The sequence below is a fragment of the Manacus vitellinus genome, unplaced genomic scaffold (assembly GCF_001715985.3).
Source record: "Manacus vitellinus isolate BGI_N305 unplaced genomic scaffold, ASM171598v3 scaffold_23_pilon, whole genome shotgun sequence".
NCBI lineage: Eukaryota > Metazoa > Chordata > Aves > Passeriformes > Pipridae > Manacus > Manacus vitellinus.
In genome coordinates this window covers 1,745,681-1,770,737 of record NW_021939718.1, presented here as the reverse complement: position 1 = coordinate 1,770,737, position 25,057 = coordinate 1,745,681, and the positions used below count along the sequence as shown (strand labels likewise).

The 25,057-nt window shown below is 36.2% G+C and overlaps 1 protein-coding gene across 16 annotated transcripts in view; it reads right to left on the bottom strand.

Annotated features, from left to right (window-relative positions):
* Positions 1-25,057, bottom strand: part of MEF2C (myocyte enhancer factor 2C) — a 135,907-nt gene that overhangs the window by 17,911 nt on the left and 92,939 nt on the right. For 7 of the 16 annotated variants that reach the window (XM_018072816.1, XM_018072819.1, XM_018072818.1 and 4 more), the window contains 4 exons: positions 19,212-19,271; positions 18,929-19,066; positions 12,327-12,513; positions 11,105-11,152 (listed from right to left, as the gene is read on the bottom strand). In XM_018072816.1, the coding sequence (XP_017928305.1) occupies positions 11,105-11,152; positions 12,327-12,513; positions 18,929-19,066; positions 19,212-19,271 (433 nt within the window). Of the gene's footprint in view, positions 1-11,104; positions 11,153-12,326; positions 12,514-18,928; positions 19,067-19,127; positions 19,272-25,057 lie in introns of all 16 variants that reach the window. The other 9 variants (XM_018072824.2, XM_008921413.2, XM_018072825.2 and 6 more) reach the window with 5 other exon arrangements.

The following is a 25,057-nucleotide window of genomic DNA, read 5'->3' as shown; positions in this document are numbered from 1 at the left end:
TGAATGGATTTCCTGATTATAGATTATAAGAAAATGAAAACCAGATGGATTTTAGAGCAACTTGGCTTTACATTTTTATTTGGTTAAAAGCCATATTTCTGCTGGAATAGAACATTTTTAAACAGTATGAATATATTCTGTAGTGCATAATGAAAATAAAAACAGTGGATGCACAAGTTTTAAAGGGCATATGTCAGAATTTGCAAATTTACAGCATCTTCAAATCAATAAGTTTTCAGAGAAAATTATATTTCCTTGTATTATTTGTTATACTGACTTCAGAGAGTAAAAATATTTTACACAGAAAAGAGCTTGTTTCTAGACAGAGTTAGGGGAGCAGCACATGTCAAGAGATGTAGTGCCAGACTTTGCATTTGGACTAACAGTAGAATATAAGGACAAGTGCCTTATGAGCACTGAACGCTCTTCTTGGGCATGCTCCCACATTGTGCATTTAGGCAAGGATGCCATTGACTTTAGAAGGAATTCCATCCAAGTACAAAATGCATGATTAATCCCTGCAATAGCACTTTTTAAAAACATCCAGAAAATGTACTTTTGTGCACCAAGAGTTATTCAACCAAGAAGAATTATTAAAAAGAAAACATCCATTTACTCATGGAAAGCTACAAATCTAACTGTATTACAAATTCATGAAATACTATCTTAAGCGATCCCTTCCATATTTTAAGAACTTAAGGATACCAGAAGAGCACAAGTTTACTCAGAACAGGACAGGACAGAGAGCAAAGTTTACTTCTCTCCTTTCATCCCTCATTAGGAACACCTGTACCTTATAAAGAGTTATGGTCATTGGCTTACAGGCATTGCCAAATGGCTGCAATTCTTGATATTCTCAGAGTTAAGGTAATAATTTTGTACTGAGCATTTAAGCAGGAAACTTTCCATGTGTTAAGGTAACACAAATGAGGAAAGAATACTTTTTTCCATATCTCTCAACATTCTTGAACAGTATTGTCATAATTCAAAGCCCTTAAGTCTTGAAAAATTAGAAAATTTTTATATTTTGATTTCTTGGACTTTTGAAGCTGTCATGTTCCTACTCTTTCTTTTTTTTTTTTTTTTTAAATTAGTGATTTCAAAGATATAAAAATATACTGAATGAAAAATCCTCTATGGTAGTCCTACAAGAACAAAGAATAAGGCATACAATTTATACGTCCTTTCTTCTCTTTTCTTTACTCTAACGTTTTTCACTGACCATATGTATTGAGAACCTACGAGATCTTCAGGAATCTGGGATGTCTACCTACATTATTTTTAATAGGAAAAGAACATTCAAATTCTTGAAGGGGTTTCAATGCTCCTTTCAAGTTTCCAACAAGTGTATTTTCTTACTTGTGAAAAGTTTTGTATTTCTTCTAAGGTGAATATGTACTTTCGATTTCATAGAGGATTTCTGTTTCTTACTGGGTTATGTTAAATGCATATTCCATATACATGACATTTTGACTGACCACCAAGTCTCTTATAAAGAATATTAAATGTAGAATTAATCTATATATACATCAGAGCAAACCATGCCACAAATCAACTCCACCTCAAAATACATGTGTATACAAAAAAATCAATGCAGTAGGAGAAATTTTGCTAAATTTATACAGTTTTGCACTCTTCACTCAGTTAATTTTTCCACTTTCTGAAGGATTGCTAATTGTTCCTACCAGTAATTAAGAGACAAATTTCTCTCTTTTCTCTCTTACATCATGTATCTTTTTTATTTTTTTTTTTTTTAATGCATGCACACTGTTGGAATAGGCTGTAGTTTACCACCCAAAATAAACACATGCTAGCAACAAAGCAGTGGCTCTAGGAAGCTGTATTGGTGTTCATCTAAAAATAATTTTAAAAAAATGTAATTGAATGTTCTTACTCACACGTTAAATGCTAGTCATTCACAGTACACAATCTTTACTAACTGCAAGTGGGAAAAGAAAACCAATCTGCACTTATCCTCGTCTAGAAAAAAGGAAATCTTTATGTTAAAGTAACTGCCCATTCCCACAACATTGAACTAATTCTTTACTGAATTACAGGGAGTCATACAAAACCTACTGACTTTGTGAGGAAGAATTCTCAGGCATCCTGGGAAGTATCAGCTGCATTTTGAGCTGAAACAGGATGGCAGTTTGAAGAACACACAGGCATTTGGAAGAATGGGAGGAGAACCAGGACAAAACTATCTCTTTTTTTTGCTAGTTTTAGAACTAATCATTTAGAAATAGTGTAAATAAGAAGGTAGAGATTTCTACAGCAATGTAAGACTAAGCTGTCCCTCCCTAGTCACCCATTCTTGCCAAGCAGGTTGCATAACTGTCAACGGGAACTTCTTGCCCTTTAAAGAGATGTAAAGGGCACTAATGACATTATTGTTGTCCTATGTGGGAAAAAAGATAGTATTTGCAACCACTAAAATACTCCCAATGCTGTAGGCAATTTAGGTGTACATGTAACCTGTACTGAGACTGCACAAAGCTAAAAGTCAGACTGTGCATCCCATTTAATTATTCTGGGTGAATTCCCATTTTGGAAATCAAGCAAATCTCCAGTGCTTCCACTGCAGGGGAGGTAAAGGGTCTCTTCAAATTTTCCAAGGAAAACTCTGTGTATGATTTCCTTATATTTGTAGCATATTATGAAGTAAGTGACTTCTCTGTTCTGTGGCTCAAACTATTCAGTTTTGCTTTGTCCCTTGGCTGGTTCAAGTACTTATGCAACATATTGAGACAGCATGTGCCTTACTGCTAAATGTTGTGTTTAGTGCCATGAATAGTCCTCTAACCAGTCTAATGGTTTGCCTCACCAGATGCCCATCCATAGGCTGACATTCTGCTCCATCCCCATCTCCATGGAGGTGCCTGATGCCTGGGTCTGGGTCTGCCCTGGGCTGCCTCTCCCTGGCCCTACTCCCTGGCTGGGACTGTGGGATGGGTCTAGGCTGTGAAGCCCAGCTCTGCACCCCCAGGAATCTCTGCTGTTCCAGGTCTCCAGCTGCTTCCTGACCCCAGCATGTCCTGGTGGCATGTTCCACATGTAAGAATTAACTCTCCTTACAAAATATTCATATTGAGTACTGCCAGCTACCTTAGTGAACTGTATACATGGATGATCTAGCCAAAATTATTTCTGATCTGTGGGTGAGTGCATGTAAAAATTGGAACATCCTGACAATCTACTGTATGTGGAGTATTTGCTGGTGCACATAACTATTGCTGCAAAAGAGAACTTTTCTCCAATACTGAAGCAACTGGGCTCAGATTTCATTCTGGACAGTGATGATGCTTCTCAGGTAGAGCCTGAAAGTAAAGAAGTGGCTCTTTGGGCACTTGACAATGCAAAACATATACAAAATACTTTTCTGAAAATCTAAGGACATGTCACAAATCTAGGAGCCTAGAAACTGGAGATGATTTTTCAGCTGAATGAAGAAATAAATGAGTTTATTTAGAAGGAGGATGAAAGAACATGAGAACATAAACCTGACTTGTGCATCACAGACCGCTATACCTGCATGCAAATACTTTACTGCTGAGTCAAGTGCAGGGGAAGCTAGCCTGATCACCAACACTGCAGTTAGGTTTTATTGCTATAAAAAAAAGACATATTTAAATGTTTCTAAATCAGTTCTTGCACTAACTATTCTCCCACTTTAGAAGTTCACACCTTAATAAAATAAATGCAAAGGTGGCACCTGACTGTCTCGAATTAGCCTGTAGCTACCCACACAAGGAACTGTGAGAAACGCTTCGCAACATTTCTCATTGCAATTAGTTTTCCCAAGTGGCAAGAAGATATTTCAGCACATCCATGGACTCCCTCCTTGCAGCCTTTGGAATAGGGGTGTATGTCATAGGCAGTGAGGGTCTGTGGCAAATTATACAATGAGAGATGGAGGAATGCTCTTTCTTCTTCTTCCATGATTATCATTCCTCTCTTTTTTTTTTTTTTTTTCCCTCAGCAAGGAAACCGGGCAATAGATGATTCAAGTCCAGGTCCTGTTTGTGGTTTTTTAATCTTGCAGTACAGTTAGTATTGCCATTGTGTTTATAATATAATGTCCAATCATAGCGTCGGACATCATAGCACTATTTGCTTTCATAATTCTTTAATGACACCTAATTTCAGGAATCTCAGATCATACAGCTTTCATGTAGAAACATTATCTTTCCTTTACTTCTGATTGTATTGATTAATTTATCTCAACTTCCACAGCATTATTTTGTTCTAACACCATTATTTATCAATAGCTGTGCTCATCTCAGCATCCATATATTTCACATTATCTTGTTTGGCTTGAAGCTTCACCTAATCAGCACAGTAACTAAGTTGTAATTACTGAGAAAAATCACTTAAGGCACTTACACAGTGGTCTTCAGTTTTGTGCTTTATAAATATTATTTGTCTGTAGTTTAGACATGTGGGCACTGCACAATGAGCAACAGGAATATACTCTTGTGTTACAGTTTTATAAGGTCCAAACAAAATGTCAGGGATCAGAGTCATTCAGAAGTGTCTTACCATGGTGAAACAGCTATCTTGCCCCTGTTACTGGTGTTGTATCTGCTACCATGAGGATCTGGCATAATGCAGCGTCCCAGACCTCATGTAATGGTCTCTCCTCATTCACTGTTCACATCTGCAAATGTTAGTCCATGCTCTGCACTAGGAATACACTGGTCTTCCACACTAAGGTTTAGTCTAATAGGAGAGGCCAACACCAGATATTGAGGGTGGTTTTCCATAGTCAGCTGAAACTCAGCCTGCATCACAGCTTTTCCAACGATCTTGCAGTTACTGGTATAGACCTGATCTCTTAAAATGTGCACAATTCCTATCTGGCCCTCACTGGTCTGAGATAAACCCCTCTCCAAAATATGTTTGCAGGACTTAGCTGCCCTCTTATAAGTATGTTAGCTGAAAAGATGCTTCATTCTAGTTCAGTTTATGCAAAAAATAAACAGTATTTTTTCTTTTTTTTTGCATAGGGATTGATCCAGAGTGTCAATAATTAAAAACAAACCAGAATGTGACATGTCAGAGAAGAAACTATATTGCTGAAAAATATATTTGCTGATGAGAAAAATACAAGCCTGAGAAGAGTAGAGGACTTCTCTCTTCTGACTGCCTGTGAGAGACTTTGATGAATCATATCACAGAATCACAGAATGGTTTGGGCTGGAAGGGACCTTAAAGATCATCTAGTTCCAAATGCCCTGCCATGGGTAGGGACATCTTTCACTAGAAGTTGCTCAAAGCCCCATCCAACCCGGCCTTGAACACTTCCAGGGGTGGAGCACCCACAGCTTTTCTGGGCAACCTGTTCCAGTGTATCACCACCCTCACAGTTAAGAATTTCTTCCTAATATCTAAACTAAATCTGCCCTCCTTCAGTTTAAAGCCATAACCCTTTTGTCAATCATCTGCTTTTAACAAATTATTTGCTGATGACAAATAATTTCCTTTTTCGGCTATTTGAAATCAATTACCATTTTGAGGAAACTGCTTTTTCAATGAAAAATATTTCAATAATTCCCATTATAAAGAGAAGACCTTATTTGAAAATGTATTTTCTTGCTTCCTGAAAGAAACTTTAGAAATAATTGTTAATTTTTTTTCTTAGAACAGATATGCAGGCAAAAGTAAAGTATTTTGCACATACATAATACTACTTAATTTGGTTTGAAATTTAAGCAGTGCTTTCTGATTTTGAACAAGAGTATGGATTGCAACAGAAGACTGTGTGATGTCTTAGTGAGCAAGAATGCACAGACAGAAAAAACAGTAAAATTCCTGTCTCACTTAAGGAAAGCATAAAATTCCCCCAGACTTCACTAGGAAAAGGATTTTATCTAAAGAATCCAAATTAGTCTTGAGGAACATTTGAAACTTTTTATCATAAAAGAACTCAATCATGCCTGTCTTTAAAATCCTACTTAGAAAGAACCAGTTTGTATGACTCACTTAATTGTTCATTACATGTGAACTTATGGCTTTCTCCCTTTCAATTTTTTCAAGCTGTCTTTTTATAAATACAAATATTGAGACATTGTTGATTAAAGCAATGAAGAGATAGGGAATAACTAAATAAATTACTAAGTCAACACTCACAACAGGTGGAAACCTAATTAAGGCCAAATTTTCACAGATTTTCACTGATGTCTTCTGAGAATGAGCTTGCGTGGATCTCTTCTTTTGTAAGAGGTCACATGAGTAAGATGAAGATACATGTTTATCTTTGCATATGACACCCACTGCAAGATTTTTTTTTTAATTTTTACATGGATAGCAGCAGCTATCCTTTCACATATTTTGTGATTTTCACATGTATGAAAGAGCCTCAATAAGCCATATAAAACAGTTGCTCAGGGTAGAAATAGAAGTTAAATTTGGAAAGGCCTGTGTTGTCTCCCTACATAGGTATGAAATTCAGTTACTGTTGGATAGACTATTGTCTTTCTACTATGTATTAGACCTGTCAAACAAGTTCTAGTGTTCTTCCTGCTTTATCAAAATCTCCTACCTGTAGGTACTTCCCTTAAAACACGGAAGAAAAAGTATATATATACTCCCTATATGGAGGAAAGCTTGGAAAAGGAATATTTAATGGCATAATACAAGTGGAAAAGAGAAAAAGAGAGCTGCTATGTTTTTTATTTAGTATCCCCCTCCATGGTTTTAAGTAAAGCTGCCAATTTATGAATTCTTGTTATTTTGATTTGGCACTATTGCATCACAAACTCTGTTATGAATGAGTGTTCTTTGGGACTATAAGCTTCCTTGGACAAGAACTATTGTTTACTATGCTTCTGTACCACATTTTGCCCAATCTTTGGATCAGAAGTCTGTGGGCTAGTGCACTCATCAAGTAATAACGGACAGGCAACAACCTATCATGCTCTCCCTGGCAAATCCAATCTGAACAGGCTGCCCATAAACTGTGGTTTGAGAATCACTATTCCAAGCTCACTTGTTTATTTAACACGTTATAGCCCAACCTTCTTTTGACTATGCCAAGCATGATTTCAGGGCACAGTGGAGAATATTTACATAGCTTTTTAATTTTTTAAAAAATTTTTAATATTAATGTTCTCATTTATATTTATAGTTTCAAAAGACATTAATGCAGCTAGATGCCTTTGAAAGTCTTGCTTATTTTTTTGGTACTGCTGTTTGGCTTATTTGGGCAGATTGCTTCTTTTTAGTAAACCACTCTTTTTAGAGAAGACACCATCCAGATTGCCTCTGCCCCGAAGTTAAAAACTGGTACTATTCCATATATTCCCATGTGTCTTGAAATACTAGTGGAATGTATAATACCTTCACCCACAGTCAATACATGTCCAAGAAAAGAACAAGGAAAGCACTACAAAATTATGATACTGGCTGGTATTTCAGGACCTCAGCCCTCAGAAGATGAGAAGGCAATTGTTAGCTTGTGGTTAATTTCTAGAAGGAAATGACTAGCCACTGATTTATAGGTAAATACAGGATGCAGTTCTTAAAGAGACATCGGATGAATTTTTCAAAATGCATTGATGATCTTTCTAATGTTTTTTTAAGAACAGGATTAAAGGTAGTTTGAGGATGCCAGATCAAAAGAGACCAAGCACTTAGTTCCTCTGGCAGCATTTATAGAGTCCTAAGTACTTTTGACTAACTTGCTTCTTTAGTTTAATATTAATGTCAAGATGGAGGCAGTAGAGCAATCAAATAGGGAAACAAAAAATTACATAAATAAACAGTTATAGCAAGTATATCTTTTATTTTATACCCATCCTGTATTTAAAACTTGAGATGGAATTTTTCTTTTGATTTTATTATTTATAGTAGTTTTAAGCATATAGTAATCCTGCCTATTTCAAAAGAAAACTTAATTATAAAATGTCTTAATCTGAAAAAATATAAATATGAAAACCAGAATTCAATTTAAAAATAGAACTTAATCTGCAAATCAAAAGTTAGAAGTACAGATGCAAAGAAAGACATCCCCCAATACTGTTCTATTTTAAAACTTTTGAAATATCTTATAAGTTTTAATCTTTTATCAAACTTTCAACATAAATAATGAGCCACTGAATAAAAATTGAGTTCAGATAATTTACAGTACTAAAACTTCATCAACATTATTTATTTATGGTAAAGGTACTGTTAAGTGGTTTTGTTAAAGAATACACTCTCTAGAAATTAAAAGAACTTCACATAGTCTATGATGCCAACAAGTAAATAAATCAGTCTTCATACTAGTTATGGGATAAGATAGAATGGGTTTAGAGCATGCCAATTTGCATCCAAAAAGTTCTTCATCTCTCTTTCAATCAAAAGCCACTGAGAGAATAGTGCCAAAGACATTGTTGTGTTTATAATTTAGCAACACTACTAAATGTGAAGTTCACTCTGATTTTATTGGAAGTTGCTACTATCACATGACAGGAACTATTTAATCAGTGTTAAGAACAAATTTACTCTAACAAACCTGAGATAACCTTGGTTCAACTTAAAAATACCACTAATGATATTTAGTTGTGTAAGATAATAAAGAAGTAGTCAGCTTTTTAAGTTCTATTTATGCCTTGGGTTGACTCCGAAGGTAAATTTTGCATGATTTCAGGGTTAATACTTGAAATAATCCAAACCAGTGAAATAACATACTTCTCAAAACATGGGCTTAAATAATCTCTTCCCATTTCTGATATTGCAATCATAATGCAACTTGTTATAATGTAATTTGTTGAAGGAGTGAAGAAACTGAGGCCAGGCATTAGTAATAAAAAGTAGTTTCATTTTATAACGGCAGAAATGAAACTGTTTAGACTCTTCTTGAAGTATATTATTTTGAATATATGCTATTTTTAAGCATTGCGGAAAAATGCAAATTCATAATGTTCTAATTTGTCCAGAAATATAAACCCAAACAGATTAAGGCACATGATCATGTTAGCAGCTTCTAAGATGCCAATTAGAAGAAAATACAGAGGTCTCTGTTCTTGTGAAAAATGATGAACAAAGAGAACTTTTGATGTTTATTCTTCTGCACCCTAAAGAAAGAGGACAGTCCAAAACAGTGCTGTTGCGGAACAATGCAACTAAGACCTTTCCATTTTTCTTCAGCCCTGTATCAAATTCTTCCTACTGTTCTGCATTGAAGAGATTTAGAAAACACTTCTTTAATGGTGTTTAAGGCACTTATTGCCAGATAAAGAACAAAGACTATTCATGCAATTAAATATTTATGATGCATTCCTAGCAATGTCCCTTGTATATATATGCCTCTGAAATCAATTGCCTACTCCAAAGTTACATTGCTTGAGAGCTTAATGCATAACACAGTGTGCCAGAACTGCAAATTTTTAATTTGTGAGTAAATAATCAAGCTATCTGGCTCCCTATGCTTATATATGTTTTTAATATATTTCCAAGGAAAAAAAAATATATTTAGAAAGAAAATAAATTTTAAACCGGTATACTGATGTACAGATTTTATTAAGCACAAGGATTATTAAGACAAATGCACATGTAGGTGACACTTAATTTTTGTATGCTCCTCTTTTAAAAGAAAACGTTGCCTTCTTTACTAACTGCTTTCCAGCGTCTATTTAAAGGAACGGGAGACCAGTAACCAGGCAATGATATTTCTAAATGAGCCAGAAGAGGGAGCTCCTTAATAGGGCGATCAATTGCTATCCGTCTGCCGCTGTTCCTAAGTTTCTACTCGAGCTTAAAAAGGAAGATGAAATGCGACCACAGCCAGATTGAATCTGCCTTTGGCTGTGTTTCGCAGGCTAACAGGAGATAATGAACAAATATATAATTTTCTATCATGCTTTCTCTTTTTAGAAAACAAAGGAGACTAATAGCAAAGTTCCTGTGGTCTGCCTTCCCTACTCCAAAGTTAATACAAAATGACCCCTCAAAGCTTTAGTATGTGTTTAAAGTGCCTTTCTGATACAGTTTTGTGCAGTTACAATTTTACTATGGATGCATCATACAAACATCTGTGATTCATCCATGTGTGAAGATAAAAGGGGGGGTGGGGCTTGACGAGAGCCAAAGAAGAGAGAAAAAAAATCACTAGATCCAAAATTTCTTTATAAATAATTTTAAGAGACAATGTTGAAATTGCCACATATATCAGCCTTGGTTTATAGTGCACAAAATGAATCTTCCAACTGTTTTTCCATACAGTTCTCTTTGAGAGCAGTTAATGCAGTAAAATTGAATGTTTTACCACTCAGGCTGTTTTCTTTGAACATATGTGTCTACTCCTAAAACTGCAAAAGTAATCTTGCCATTGTCTTTTGTAATCCGTATTTGTCATAATGCAACATTTCTGACGTTGCTAACAAACCACTGAGTTTGCTGAGCAAAGAGGACTACTCTGACAACATTGATTTGATAACACAGAACTTAGCAAGTACAGTTCTCATTAGTTCTATGGGAGCAGAACTAAATGGGCTAATCTTTTTCTCTGCCTGGGTATTTTGAAAATCCTTTCCCTGTTGTGTATCAAAGCACTTAAGCAAATACATAAAACTAAACTTAAGTTAATTACTGATTATTTAAGTAAATGTTAACAGATTTTGCTGACTAGCAATGGTCTTAGAGCAGGGGCTTGAAATCACATCTGCACTCAGTACATTAAAGTCTAATGAGAGACTCAATATTGAACTCTTTACTCAAGCTTAAATTCATAAATTGAAACCCCAATTCCACTAAAGTCAAAGGAAAAACTCCCTGTGACTCAAAAAGGATCATGGTTTCTGACACTGACTCCACTGGGAGTTTTGCTTGAACAGGGGTATGCAATGTACCCAAAAGTTTGTATGCAAAGGCTGATGTGAAGGAAACCAGACATTTGTGTCTGTGGAATTTGTTGAGGTGCAAGATATTTGACACTGCTGGAAAACAAGCCTCTTTCTACTAGTAAGAGAACCACAAGTATCAACTCCCCCCACCCCCAGTTGGGAGAATTAAATTGATGCCAATCAATTTCTAATACACCAACTCCAATACGGAGCTATTTTAGGACTCAGTCTTTGAAGTAAGTCCTTTATTCACTTAAAGAAATACATTCTTTTCTCTTTACCTGCACTGGTGCCTGCACCGGTTGTGAGGTCCCCACCCATCAGGCTACCTAGGGGGTTGAAATGAAATACAATAAATGAGCACAATAAATTATAACACACAAACATTCAAAAAATTTTCTCTACCTTCAGCTGCTCCAGTATCCACCACTTCTTTCCTCTGACTTCAACTGGCATTGAATCAGACCCGTAGTCATAAAATCATAATGTTTAATGTTACCTGTCTGAGACACTTGCCTTTCAAGGATAAACAAAAATATGTAGTACATAACATTTCATTCTTTATTTTTTTTTAATTTTCATACTTCCACAGCATATGAAAAATTATGTGTGAAAGTTATGTATAGTAGTCCTTCACTATCTTTAGTTGAATGTTAGTCAGGAAAGTAAAGGCTTTCACATAGGATTAGGAGGAAGAGGCTGAAGGTTGCTAGACAAGAATGTAACTCAGAAGATATATATATTTACATAGTTTTTAATTTCCTTGGCCTTTTACAGACATTCACACCAAGTATTTTTAAAAGTTCTCTTTGCACTTGGAGACCTCAAACAGTTCTTTGAATGTGGTATTCTTAAGGATCTTGATATTGCTGCAGCCAGACAGATTGAAACAACCTAATCCCCATTTATCCTATTCAGAGGTGAGCCCTCATCATCACCAGAAGAAAGCATAATCCCTTGCTACACAAGGCACTTAAGCACAGACCTCAACTAACATTAACCCATCAAGTAACTTGTGAATGAATAAATAAAAATAAATTCTGCTTTTAGCCTGGAGACTGATTATTTAAATAAAGAATGTCCTAATTTACTTGCTTCAACTTGTTTGCATTGGCTACATTTTCTTCCCTGCCCTCTTAAGCTTTATGGTATAGTGAGTTCTTGTACAAATAAAGTAGATAAGCTGCCTTTTTATGAAACAGCAAGTTGTCTGCCCTCTTATCCTTTATTGACTTTCTTTAATTTCAGTAAATATTCAGCTTTTTCTAGAACCTTTTTTAATTTTTTTTAAATTTTTTTAATTTATTTTAAATTTTCTAAATTGAGAATAGAAACCCCTTTGGCTCTTCTTTTGATTTTTTTTCAACACAGTAATTTTGGACAAACGGTTATGACTGGTAAAAGCAGAGTTTCTTGTTTCTCAGAGTACAGTTTAAAGTGATCGAAGGCATGCAAGGAGGTGATAATAGAGCACTTGAAGGGATGGGATGGAACAGATCCTACCTGTGTTACCTGCACTTGGAGGCCGATGTGTCACACCAGGAGACATGCTATTTCTTTGCAAAGAAGGATGAGCCAGCGGCAAAAGGTTGGGGTTTCCCAGTGAGCTGACTGGGTTACTGTACACCAAACTGTTGTGGTTGGACACTGGGATAGAAACTGGCATCTCAAAGTTTGGTGGTGGAACAGCCTGTACCAGCAAAAAAAAGGAAAACAGAGACGAGAATAGTACAGAAGCACAACAGCCTTCAAGTACAGTTACTCTATATTTAGTTCAAGTATTCTGTAGTTGGTGGTTAAAATATTCTGTAGATGGTGGTTAAAATATTTATGCTTGCCTCCTTCCACAAGACTCAAGAGAAGAGTTTCAAAAGAGCTTTTAAATATGATTTTTTGAATCATGATTCCATCTTCCTTTAACGCAGCTTGCGCATTTACTTTGTAAGAACTGGAAAGATATTTTTTTTTTTTAGTTTTTTATCTTTTTCTTGTTTAAAACAACCCTCTACTTTATGCAGTTTAATTTTCTTTTTCTTTCATTCTGTGACATCATAATTGTTCACTTATGATACCTTAATCTAGTGTCATAGATGACTGCAAGATCAAAGGTACATGATTATGATGACTTCATAGCATGGAGAAAAATTAGAAGGGGTGGAATCCAAAAGGGAAGGCTTTAATTTCAGCTTATGTTGCTTTAGCAACCAGAATGATCCTGAATCATGTTAAATACACCAACACAGCAAATTACATTTTTTAAAGTTTCTATCTTATCTTGGAAGGGCTTAAAAGAAACAAAGTTCTACTCAGGGACAGCCAACAAATACAAGAACCTTAGATACACACCAATGTTTGTGTTCTTTTTTTTTAATTATTATTATTTTATTTTATTTTTGGGGTTTTTTTGGCTTTTTTTTGGGTGGGGTGGTAGTGTTTAGTGACAACTTTTCAATACACTGTTTTCATACTTAAAGGCAAGAGTGTCTCCTTATGCACTTCCCTTTGAAAGAATCCCTTTCAAAAATGAACCAAATAATGTACCACTCTGACAGAGGGTGTGAGGAGATGCAGAATCTAATTCTCATTAGGCTCTGAGAAAGCCCAGTTCAAGTTTCCTTGGTTGGTTGTCAGTTTGTTGGCTGGAGTTTTCTCAGGTAGTGCTTGCTTGAATTTCTATAAAAATTATAACCATATTAGAAATCTGTATTTAATTTACTTGTTTTTAAAAATAATTAATTTCTTGTCTTTTCGATCAGAAAATCTTTTTCAGAATTACCTGACAGCATTTTAAATATTCAATACCTGAATGCAAACTAAGTACCCCTCAATTTGCCATTTATAAATCTTATAAGCTTGAAGAGCTTAAACACATCCAAAAATTCTTTGAAGGAGGCTTGTAACATATTCTGAGGGAGAAAATCAGAGGTTTTAATTTTGTTATTGGTAGCTGATAGGACTTGTAAGTCTTCAAGGACCTAGAGGGAGTATGTGGAGAGCTGGGCACATCATTTGCTTACCAGGCAACAGAGGCACCCTGACCTTGTACCAGCCACATGTCTCTTCTCTGGCTGGAACTATTGGCTGTGCCCTGTGTACTACAGCACTAGCCATCAAATTACAGTTATCTATTAAGGTTGGCGGTGGTTTGTTTTTTTTTTTAACCTCTCCCATTTCTAGAAGCAGAAAAAATTTTGCTCTAAATATAGAGGAATCATTTGGCTTAACCACTGAAACACAGAGCAAGATTTTAGTTCAGGGTATGATGTGAAGGATACATTACACAAATGCCTTGGGAATTATTTAAAGGTGTTAATTTAGCTCTGATACCCTCTGTGTAGCCTATGGCCTGGTTTTTGTGAGAGCTGGCCATAGCAACAGTGGTTGAGTAGATGGATCTGCTGTTCCCCAGCCCCCTGGGGGCTTCATGTAGGAACTTGATTCCCTCTGCTGAGAAGCTGAAATGCACTCCAAGGGCTGTATTTTCCACAGACCTGATTGGTTGAACTAGAGATGGGACAGGAAGGTAAGGTGTTTTGGGAATCCCCATGTTCTACATCTAATCTACAGATGTAAGAACCTACACGTAATTTACATCCTCATGACTGAGGTCAAGACTCCTTGGAAACAGGTTCATATAGCATAATCTGAAGCACTTTATCAGATGAAGGTATGTTTTGAAGCAAGACATTCTTTTCACTGGCCACAGAAGGACACAAAAGGCTCCTAAATCCTATGTAAATCAGAAGCATGAGACTGCTCCTGGTGTTCAAAGTTAGCTGCTGCTACTGGTTACTGCCTTTTCAAAAGGTTTTAGCCAGCGAATTCACACGAGGATGTGAATAGCTCCTCAAGTCTTAGCTCCCCCTCCAGCCTGATGTGAGACATAAATAAGCCAACATGGAATTTCTGATTCTTGCAACATTCAGGGTTGTGATGGAGTTCTCTCTGCCTGGTGGCTTTGAGCCCATGATCCCGCCTGCCTGAGTGTCAGTCTACGTCAGATCGTCACCCACTGGAGAGCACTTTGCAGAACATCTTCTTCACCTATGATACAAGATCTGTGAAATCTGTCCTCTGAGCCTGGGTAGAGACTATTATTGTCTCTAATATCTTTTCCTTATCCAAACTTCTGTTGAGTTACCTAAGCTAAAACACTGGTACAAATGCAAAACTGAAGGTCTTGCTAGACCTCAACAAGCTTATCTGCTTTCACCATTTTGCTCTTCCTTCCATGTACAGCCCAAACCCATGAAGAGCTAGATTCTTCTTTTTCTACATCGGTGCAGGATAAAAGAGCTCCAGCCTTGGGTGCTCTTGGGGCTGCCAATCTCTCTAGTTATGTGAACGGTTGCTTAGCTTTTATTTTGTCATTTAAAAAATATCTTTTTAAACAAGTTGAATTAGTTTCTTAATTTCTGTAGTAATGATTTCATTTTTACCTACTGTCTGGGTCAACTTACATCTATTTACAGAGCACTTCATAGGCAATTTTATCAGGGAAAAGTAATTTTGCTTGTTGATTTGCAGCACAATACACACTATATCTGGAATATAGTAGTTTTTATTTCTTCTCCTCCGTTGTCAAAAGTTAGAGAGAGAAGTTTGACTGGATAAACACTAGTACAAAGCAGCAAGTCTCTAGCTACAGTTTGCTCTGTTTGTCCAAATTTATTACAGTTTTATAAATCCTTCACCAAGAACTGCAACCTCCTGCAGATTCCCTAGTCATTCCTGGTAGTAAGTCACGAGGCATATCGATTCCAACTGGACCTGATAGACATTAAAGCTTCTGATGCACTTGCGTAATATCTATATTAGTAGGAACTAGAGAGGAACTGAGGCCATCTGAGGTCACAGAGCACTCCGTGTCCATACCATTATGCTTTCTCAACCTCAGAAAAGTCATGACTACATATAAACTGACAATTGGGAATTGTTCCTGGCCTGGGCCAACAACCAAACAGAGCTAAGAAATTGCCTGAGAGAATGTTATTTGGCTGATGCTAAAGCATTCAGCATAGAGATAAGTACCTCCCATTGCCTCACTATGTTCTTTGCCATTTGCTAATTTTCTGACATAGACAAAGTCTTACTGTAACGTGTGTGCAGTTTGCCACATTTTGTCTTTTTTTTTTTTTTTCCCTCCCTCTGTCTTTTCTCCCTGGGACACAACTGCCAAAGAGGGCAGATGGCTCACTGGAGATGATACCACATTGTGTTAAGACGTGCATTCCAAATCTGTGGTGCAAAGGAAAATGTTGGACACTCAAACCCCTTGGAAATTAATGGACTAAACTGTGTTAAATATTAGTTTTATCCCTCCCATGTTCAACCAGGCCTTCATTTACTTAGAGACAGAGATACTTATAGCTCCCTTCTAGTGGATTATTTCTGTCTCCTCTGCTTTCATCACTCTTATGAAAACTACAAATAAATGTCTAATTATTATCAGATGGTTTAGAACAATACAAATACTTATCCCCGGAAAATTATCTGAGGAAACATTATTGGCCTTAGCTCTTAGGAGCAAAAGCCAATGTTATTTTCATTTGGCAGCAGCTTTACTATGTTACAAGACCAGGCACAGGCAATGCATTGTTTTATATATTTTGTAAGTAGTGATTTAGAGACTTGACTTGCCGACTTTTTGTTTAATTTTGCTTTTTTCCCCTCAACTTTCTTGGCTACCTTTGAGGATCAAAAGTGAATGAATATAACTTCCCTGACTAGGTTATACTGATCTGTACAGTTAAGAGCATTATTGCATACCATGTAATATATGATATTCATATATAAAACCAGAGACTTACAAGTTTCTATTACGTACTAGTTGTGAGCACCATCTTGCCCATTACATCTTGGCTTTTGCCACAAGAAGGTGTCCCTATTGCATTAGGGGAGAGTATCTACTGATTCTTCCTTTTGAGGTAAGCAGATTGATGGAGGACACAGACCTTGATTTCTGCATGGGAAGTATTCAGAGGAGGGATATTCTGTCTTACATGAAAAAAAATGCTAACTGTGCAGTTCTGTATCTCTGAAACATCTCTGAAGTAATTTCACAAAACAATTAATACACCATACCTCGTAACATCCCTGAAAGTAGGAAGTTACATTATCCCCTAAATCACCATGGTAATTGCTGAAGAAGGACTATATTTGACATCAAAAGGTTTAATTTAATTAAAGCAACCATAGGGAAATTCCATTAATTTTGGGAGGACAAAACTGATGTACTCCATTCAGATTAACGTGTTGTTCCTAATTCCTATAAGTTTTCTGGTTTTATAGAAAAGACAATTTTCCCAAATGCTTATGGAGGTAAAGAAAGTGATAGATCTCACTACCACAGGAATGAGGGTCTTTTCCAAGTTTTGGTTCTTTTTCATGTCTTAAGATTTCAGATAATTATAACACGTGCTGCTTTTCTGGAACAAAAACAGGGGTAGCATGAGATAAACAGAGGTTCTGAAGGATCATCTCAAACATTTTTTTAAGGCAGAAAAGTAGTTTGGTGAACATTCTGTCAGTTTGATTTGAAAAAGGCAAAAGTCATCCTTGAAAGAGGAAAGGAATGGAAGAATGGCAATTGGTGAGATTTTGATGCAAAAAAGGGTTAAGCATTCCAGCTTATAACAGTCTTCCTAAATGCTGCAGTCATTGTTTGTCAAACTGAGTTCCATCCTGAGAAACCAAATTCACGGCGACAGCTTTAGAGCTTTTTATTCTGAGAAAACCAGCTTTGCAAAAGAAGCAAATAAAAATAGAGGTAAAAAAAGATGGAATATATATGTCTTTCTCCCTGATATTTTATATACACATTGGACATCCTTAACTAGCCATTCTAAATATTCATTTGGTGCCATTCTAGTCTCTGGAAAAGTATTACTTTATATTTTTACTTTTTTTTCCAAAATATACTGGGCATGATGTGAGAACTTCAAATTTTAATTACCTTGAGTGAAAACCTATCTGGTGAGAATTAATGGAAAGAACACGTATACTGCATGAGATAGAATCTGAGCATCCTTAAGAGGTATCCTCATCTTAGGTGTCAGATTTTGTGTGTGCAATTGACTAGCACTACAGAAGACATTTTGCTCATTCTGATATACAGATAACCTTTTTGGTAGCAAACCATGCAGCCTTTATGTGGGAACAATGAATGAACACATACAAATCATCTCTTCTCTTTCAGAAACAAGCAGTTACCTATGCAAATTCAAATGATTTTTTGGACCCGAGCAAATCTTTGGTTTTTGACTTTGTCTTCCACACACATTTGGAAAATAGACCAAATATAACCTCCAAACATCCATATTTTTTTTTCTTGACTTTATAAATGTAGTATCAAACATTATCACAAAGTATTCATCCTTTGTATACCTTGTGCAAACGAAATAGCACATGCAGAGTTATTTCTCTTAGATATCTGGAAAGGCATATTGTTAGAAATTTTGACTTGGTTAAAACAAAATTTAGCTCATGTTAAAGCATTAAAGAAATGCTGATGAGGTCAAAGCAAATTCTCTGATAAAGCTGTAAAATCACCCCAACACACAAACATGTCTGAATCCTGCCATTAGGCTCTCATGCAGTCTGTTTCTCTGCAGCGAGCAAGTAGCTGTAACCCTTCAGTGCTGCAACTGAGTTTAGCAGAGACACTTGAGAACTGAAGTGACATGCACAAAACACACTCATTACTATATATAAAGGAATTTCAGTTCTACATAACTTTTTGTATATCACCTCAGAAAGTGTTCTGTGGGTTTGTTAGCCTGTGCACAAAGAAAGATTTCCATTGTTATTTTTTAGGTATAATTTGGGCAAGTGGTGTGGTAAAACGGTTCTGTAAATCAAGTGAGTATAATGTATATATGTATATTTCACTTCCTTCTGTATGTTTCATCCATAGTAGGCTTTGTCTGTGTGTCAGAGGTAGAGACTTGGAAGAAAAATATATTGTGTGAAATTTTCTGACCACAGTGTTTAGTTATATATTTGGCTGTTAAAGCCAAATGTTTTCCTTAAGCCAGAACTGAAAGGGTTATGGTTTGTTACTGCAGCAGTTATCAGCAGACAGCCATCTAACCTTTGGTACTTACAGGTATTTTATGGCTCTTGATCATATTATCAAATTCTTCATTAATTTTTTTGTATTTTTCTTCAGTGCGTGGGGTGAGAGCGTAAGAGGAGTCAGGATCAGGGCTTTCACAACCTTTGTTTTCTTTCTTGTTCAATGCCTGCCAGGTTCAGAGAAATATCAGAAAGTAAAAAAAATGAAAGGAAGCTCAGAGTACTTACACATAATCTTTGCCTGCTGATCATTAGATCAATATCTTCATTAATTTTTCTGTACTTGTCCTCAGACTCAGGACTGTGACCTACTGAATCGTCTGCATCGGGGTCTGGACTGTCACAGCCATTAAGTCCTTTCTTTCTCAATGTCTGAAATACATAATTTGGAAAGTTCAATTCTTGACACAGGCTGCAAGAAAAAGTCAGCAGCGTTAAAAAAACCCAAACTGCTCATCAGAGGAAGGTTTTAGATTATGCTTTAAGGAAAGAAAGTGACCAGTAATCCACCACACTGGTGCTGTAGGTCTCCAATTATGAGTGGCAAGTGAGGATCATGCAGACATCTTTCTTCTGAAGCTGGAAAGGATTAAGTTACACACCCAGAATGCAATTTATTTTAAGAGGAAACAAACTTAACATATTTATTAATTTGAAGTCAATGAACATTAAAAGCAAAGGATGCATACTGCTTACAGTGGAATACACTGGTGTCTTTAAAGAAAGATACAGGAGGAAGAAATGGAAAAAGAAAGATACAGGAGGAAGAAATGGAAAAAGAAACAACAAAAAAACAACAGGAAATAAATTTAGGAATTTCATCACAGAAGAAGAAGGATTACCTAAATTGAATTCAAGAGATGACATTAGCAATGCCATTCCTCAGTGTACACTTTTGACAGAACAAGAGGGAGAATGGAGTTGATAATATGGCTGTGAAATACCAATTAAGAGCATCTAGACACAGTATTTACTTTTCATTGACTAATTTACAGTGCTACAAATGCACAGAGCTGAAGCTTAATGTACAGGAAAAAGTACTGCTAAAACAGATGTTCAGTGAAAAGTCAAACCAGAAGAATTTCATGTTTAGCAGCTCAAATCAACCCTCACAACCATGATTATCACCACCAAGACAAATAACAGAGATGAAAAAGCTTAAACCCAGAATTAAATCAGTAGTTTAGAGTTCGGAATGGTTGCCTGGCTTCAAATAGGTTTTAACTGATCTACCTTGACAGATCACTGATGAACAGTCACAGCCTATATTAAGGTAAAAGAATATGAGAAGAAAGTGTGGACTTCCTATATACAAGCAGTAGTACATAAAGCCAGTATTCTCAAGATTTCTCAACTTTAGCTTCAAGAATGTCTTACTCAAAAACTTTTCCAAGTCCATTTGGCTGTCTACAAACTTTATTAGTCAGCTTGCAGTCCATTCTGAGTTGAAACCTGGCTAAGCAAGCTCAGTTTCCACAAAAAGGTCACATAAGTGGCTATGTTTGTGCTGTCTATTAGTGTGGGATACTCTGGTTTCTTTTTGCTTTCTCAGAAACATTGCTTCTCATCTGAGCTTTTTGTTCTTTGGGAATTGTACATTTCTTAAATATTTTCTTTATGGCAATGTCCAGTTTACACTGTTAATGTCCTCAATTATTATAACGTCATACCTTGTTTCCATACTATATATTTAATTTAATAGTTATGTACTAAAACCCCCTGAATCTCACATTTTCATCAACCAGGCGAAGTGATGGTGATCACTAAGAGATCTAAGCCTTCCAATACCATATTGTAGAACTCCGAAACAGAGTTAGTTATTTGTGCAAGGCTGGTTCAATGTAGAACTTTCTTTTCAAACTTCATATCTATAGAGACTTGAAGTTTAATCCCATGAGCTACTTTTGCCACACCAACAAAATTATAAATCCATTGGAATAAAACCTTAAGATGCTAACACAACCTGAATGATTCTCTACATCTCTTTTCTGCTCTCTGTCTCTTTTGTCTTTTAAATGTTCTGTTAGCAGAACAGACATAATCATGTAAAATTTCTACTGCTGCTAGCTTGAAACAAGCCAATTAGAAAGAGGGTTTTGCAATCAGCTGTTTGATAGATTTAACAGACACAATGTGATATATTAAAAGTAAAATGTCTCCTTTACATCTGAATAACTAATGTCAACTAACATTCTTCTCCTCATAGAAGTACAAAACAGTTGTCCTCTGAATACATAAAATATTCTGTTTCAAGATTAGATCAAGCTGTCCGGACATGAAACCAAGATCAGCACTCTTTCCCTGAGCATATCTGATTCACTGATGGAGTCCTGCTGATTCCCATGGAGTCTCTGAGGACTGATGTGGATGTGAGCTGGACTGGATGGCATCCTCAACTCCTTTGAGCCTCCTTTTGAGGCTTTGAGATGACAGTTCAGCTCCTCTATTTACAATGGCAATGACCCCTTTCTCTTTTTTTCCCAGAGGTCAACAAAGCTGCAAATGAATGGGCATATGTGAGGGAAGGAGGCTGCACAATCATCATCCTACTAGACAACCCAGATAAAAAGCAGTATGAAAAGACAAGATGGTGAATGTTTCACAGCCTCTTTGAATCTTTTCCCCTCCCATCATTCCCAACTCCTTGTTTGCTGCAATTTGGGTGAAAGCAGATGCATCTTGTCCTCAGCATACTCACAATGGCCTAAAGCTCTCAAATGTCTACTTAGCAGTCATGTGAAACAGTGGTTTGTAGAGGTTCAGGGATTTATTGCATATTTCAGATGTACAGAAGAGGAAATGTAATGTAAGCCAACATAACTCTTGTAACAATCTCCAAAGAGACCAGATTCCCTCCCAGCATAGAAATGTTTTATTTTCATACATATTTATTTTTATATTATTTTCATAAAGGTTGCTACCACATCAGGCAGAGGAAAGGCAGTTTCCATTTTCACGAGAAAAGCCAAAGACTAAATTTAGTAAAATCATTTTGGTATTCTAGCCAAAATTAACTTTAGCCCTAAAGAGTAGAGGCAACCTTTTCCCCTGCAAACCCCCTCAGTTTAGAGTGTTTGGCTGGTACCTTGCCTGATATGGCAAATCAAGCTCACAAATGCAGTGCACTTGTTCCCTGTGTACCACACTTCAAAACCAAACCAAACCAAAATCTAAACAAAACAACAAAAAATCAGACCCAAAAAACCTAGCCCACAAACAACCAACAGCAAAACACCACACAACCACAAACAAACAAAACCCCCACAAAAACATGTTTCATTGAGCTGGGGTAAGGTTAGACAACAGAAATTTTCACGTGTGCTGGAGTCAGAGGCACAGCTCCTTGCTTTGTGAGTGCTGGAACTAATGCCTGGTTCCCCATGAATTGCATTTTGGGGTAAAGTGCAGTACACAGAGATCTCCTGTGTCAGTGTCTCCAGAGACTTCTCTTGTCCCCTACCCATCCTTCTGCTGATCCTTTGCTGCTTCTGTCTGTAAAGACTCATGCTGCAATACTGCCTTCAGCTGGGAGCCTTTCTGGAATTAATTTCTTGTTCTCTTTTTTTTGCACAAGAACATATAATTTTCATGAAACTTGTTGGAATTGCATAGTCTTTGAGATCACTCACTTTGCATTAGATTTGCTTGGCATTGAATAAAACAATTAAGTAGTAAGGGAAAAGACAGAAGAACAGATTGATAGACTACATAGGGACAGGAAGACACGCTCACATCATAGTCCTCCTTTGGAGAGGAGAGCAGGCTGGAATTGACATACATACCCTCTGCACTAAGGTACTGAGTGGTATTTAGGACAGAAATAATGATCCTGAATATCTTAGCATTTTCTCTGGCTTCTCAACACACAGGCTACAATTTTCCCTATTTTATTGCCTTGTTTGTTATTTTACTCTCCTCCATATCACTAACTACCACATTAAATCTCTCTCTTTTTTCCTTTCATTATTTTTTTCCTTCACTGTTGTGCTTCAACATAACAGAAGCTGGTACATCACAACTAAAAGTTGCACTGACCAATATCAAACTGATCCATCCTTATTCACAAGTTCTCTAGACTTTGTGTCAATTTTTCATCTGCTCCTCCTGTGTCACCTCTTGAAAGAAGAGACTGGTTCTGGAGTCTTTGACCCAGTCCTTCAGTGATTTAGAAACCATTCTTCTTTTGATGTTAAGCTGTCATAGCCTCTTGCAAACCCTGGAAAATAGCCAGATCTATCACATCCTTCTGAAGATTAGCTAGTTTCCAAAGATTTAATGACTATTCAGGGAATTTTTAAGAGGATAAAATTACACAATTGTATAGTGCATTGCATTCTAGAGAACCCCAAGCCAGATTTAAGCTATTTTTAAAGAAAATAAGCCATTTTTCAACTACAGAAGCTCTACTTCTTCCAAGCAATTAAACAAGTAATTATATTGGACTCCAATAACCTAAAATCAGCCAAGGCGTTTGAAAAAGAAAATGGCTAAAGGAAAACAACCTTTGGCTGAAATCTCATGTGCCAGCAATTTAGCCTAAAACCTATTCTGTAAATCTCAGAGAAGTGCTGACTTAGTGACATACTGGCTTGCAGTAAAATGAAGTATAAACAACTATTTACATTCATTTCATGCAAAATGTATCATCACTACAGAAGCACAAAAGAAAATATGGCACTAACAGACAGGTCTGATTTTATCAAGGCATTGGATATCATAGCAATTTTAAGTCTTTTGAAAGGAAAAGTCTTTCATTTTCCTAATCTAGTCTCTGTTTCTGCAGTTGTATATCCTACTTTTTTTTTTTTTTAACATTTCTTTAGCAGAATGAGTGTAGAAGGTTAGAAATTATTTTCTTTTTTTTCATCTTAACATTTAGTTTGCTTATCTTTCTTCTTAATAGGTTCATCTGCTGTGGAACTGCTCCTCTCAGCACTCCAGGGCTTGGAAATGCTCATAGTATAGCTGCCAAATTAAAAAGACCTGGTTGGTTGATGAGGTTCCCAAAAGGTTCAGACCCACCCACTCTGTTCCATTTTGATATTCTCTGCAACAAAGACCTAACTATTGTAAGGTTAATCACTATCTTCATTTGTGTAATGAAAAGTGTGATCTCACTGGGTCTTCAACTGTAATCAAACTTTACAGTATGGAAAAATTCAGAATTACAGGTCTACTTCTACAAATTCCCATATCTGTTATGTTGCCTAGAAGCCACCACAATGTCTTTTACTGACAGACCCACTAGTATCCATGACAATCCACAGAGTTGCAATCTGGTAAATTATATTCCAATGTCAGAAGACAAAAACCTCAAGTGCCCCCATTTTCACTATTGCTTTCTTTCCTATATCTGGATGGAATAAGTCTTTTAGCCACAAATGAAAAATGGTTTTGTCTCTTTTTTTTTTCTCACTGGAGCCACATATTGATGTGGCAAGGGAGACAATAGCCAATCACAAAAGAATGATGTGCTATTGTATTCAACTGCTTTATTAGTTATAGTCATTCTGTGATTCCAAAGAACCCAGTCAAATTTATGGAGGCCCCCCAAAAGAGCAGAAAACATTTAGATCATGGGTCTGATTTATTTAAGCATCTGTTTGCTCTCTGTGCATCAGAAACATTAAAGTTAGAAAATGTTGCATGAAGACAACCTCCACTCTCCTCTCAGTTATATAATGATGAAATTTTATGATGAAATTGCACAATACAATGTATGGTGCAATCAAGTAATGAAAGGTTCTACTGAAATGAAAAACACAGAGGAAGAGATAGGTTGCTATGGGAACCACCTATCTGAATTCTCTGACTTATGTGTAACTAAAATCTCAAATTTTATGTTCCATTAATGCAGAATTCTTAAATTTTTACATTTAATAATGAACATAAACTAGTATGCTTGTTCTAATATACTTTAATTGTATGTTTAGGAGAATCAGATAAAACATTATTACATTTATGTTATCTAACAAGCTCCACACACAAAAAATTGCATGCTAGTAACACAGAAAAATGGAACATTTCTTACCTCTTTTGTATAAATCATAAAATGCTTTTGTGGTTTGTAATCCTTTTGAAACAAGCTAGAGGGCTTATATAAAGCTGAACTTCTACAACCACATGCTAATCTTTTTGTTACTACTTTATTTTCACTG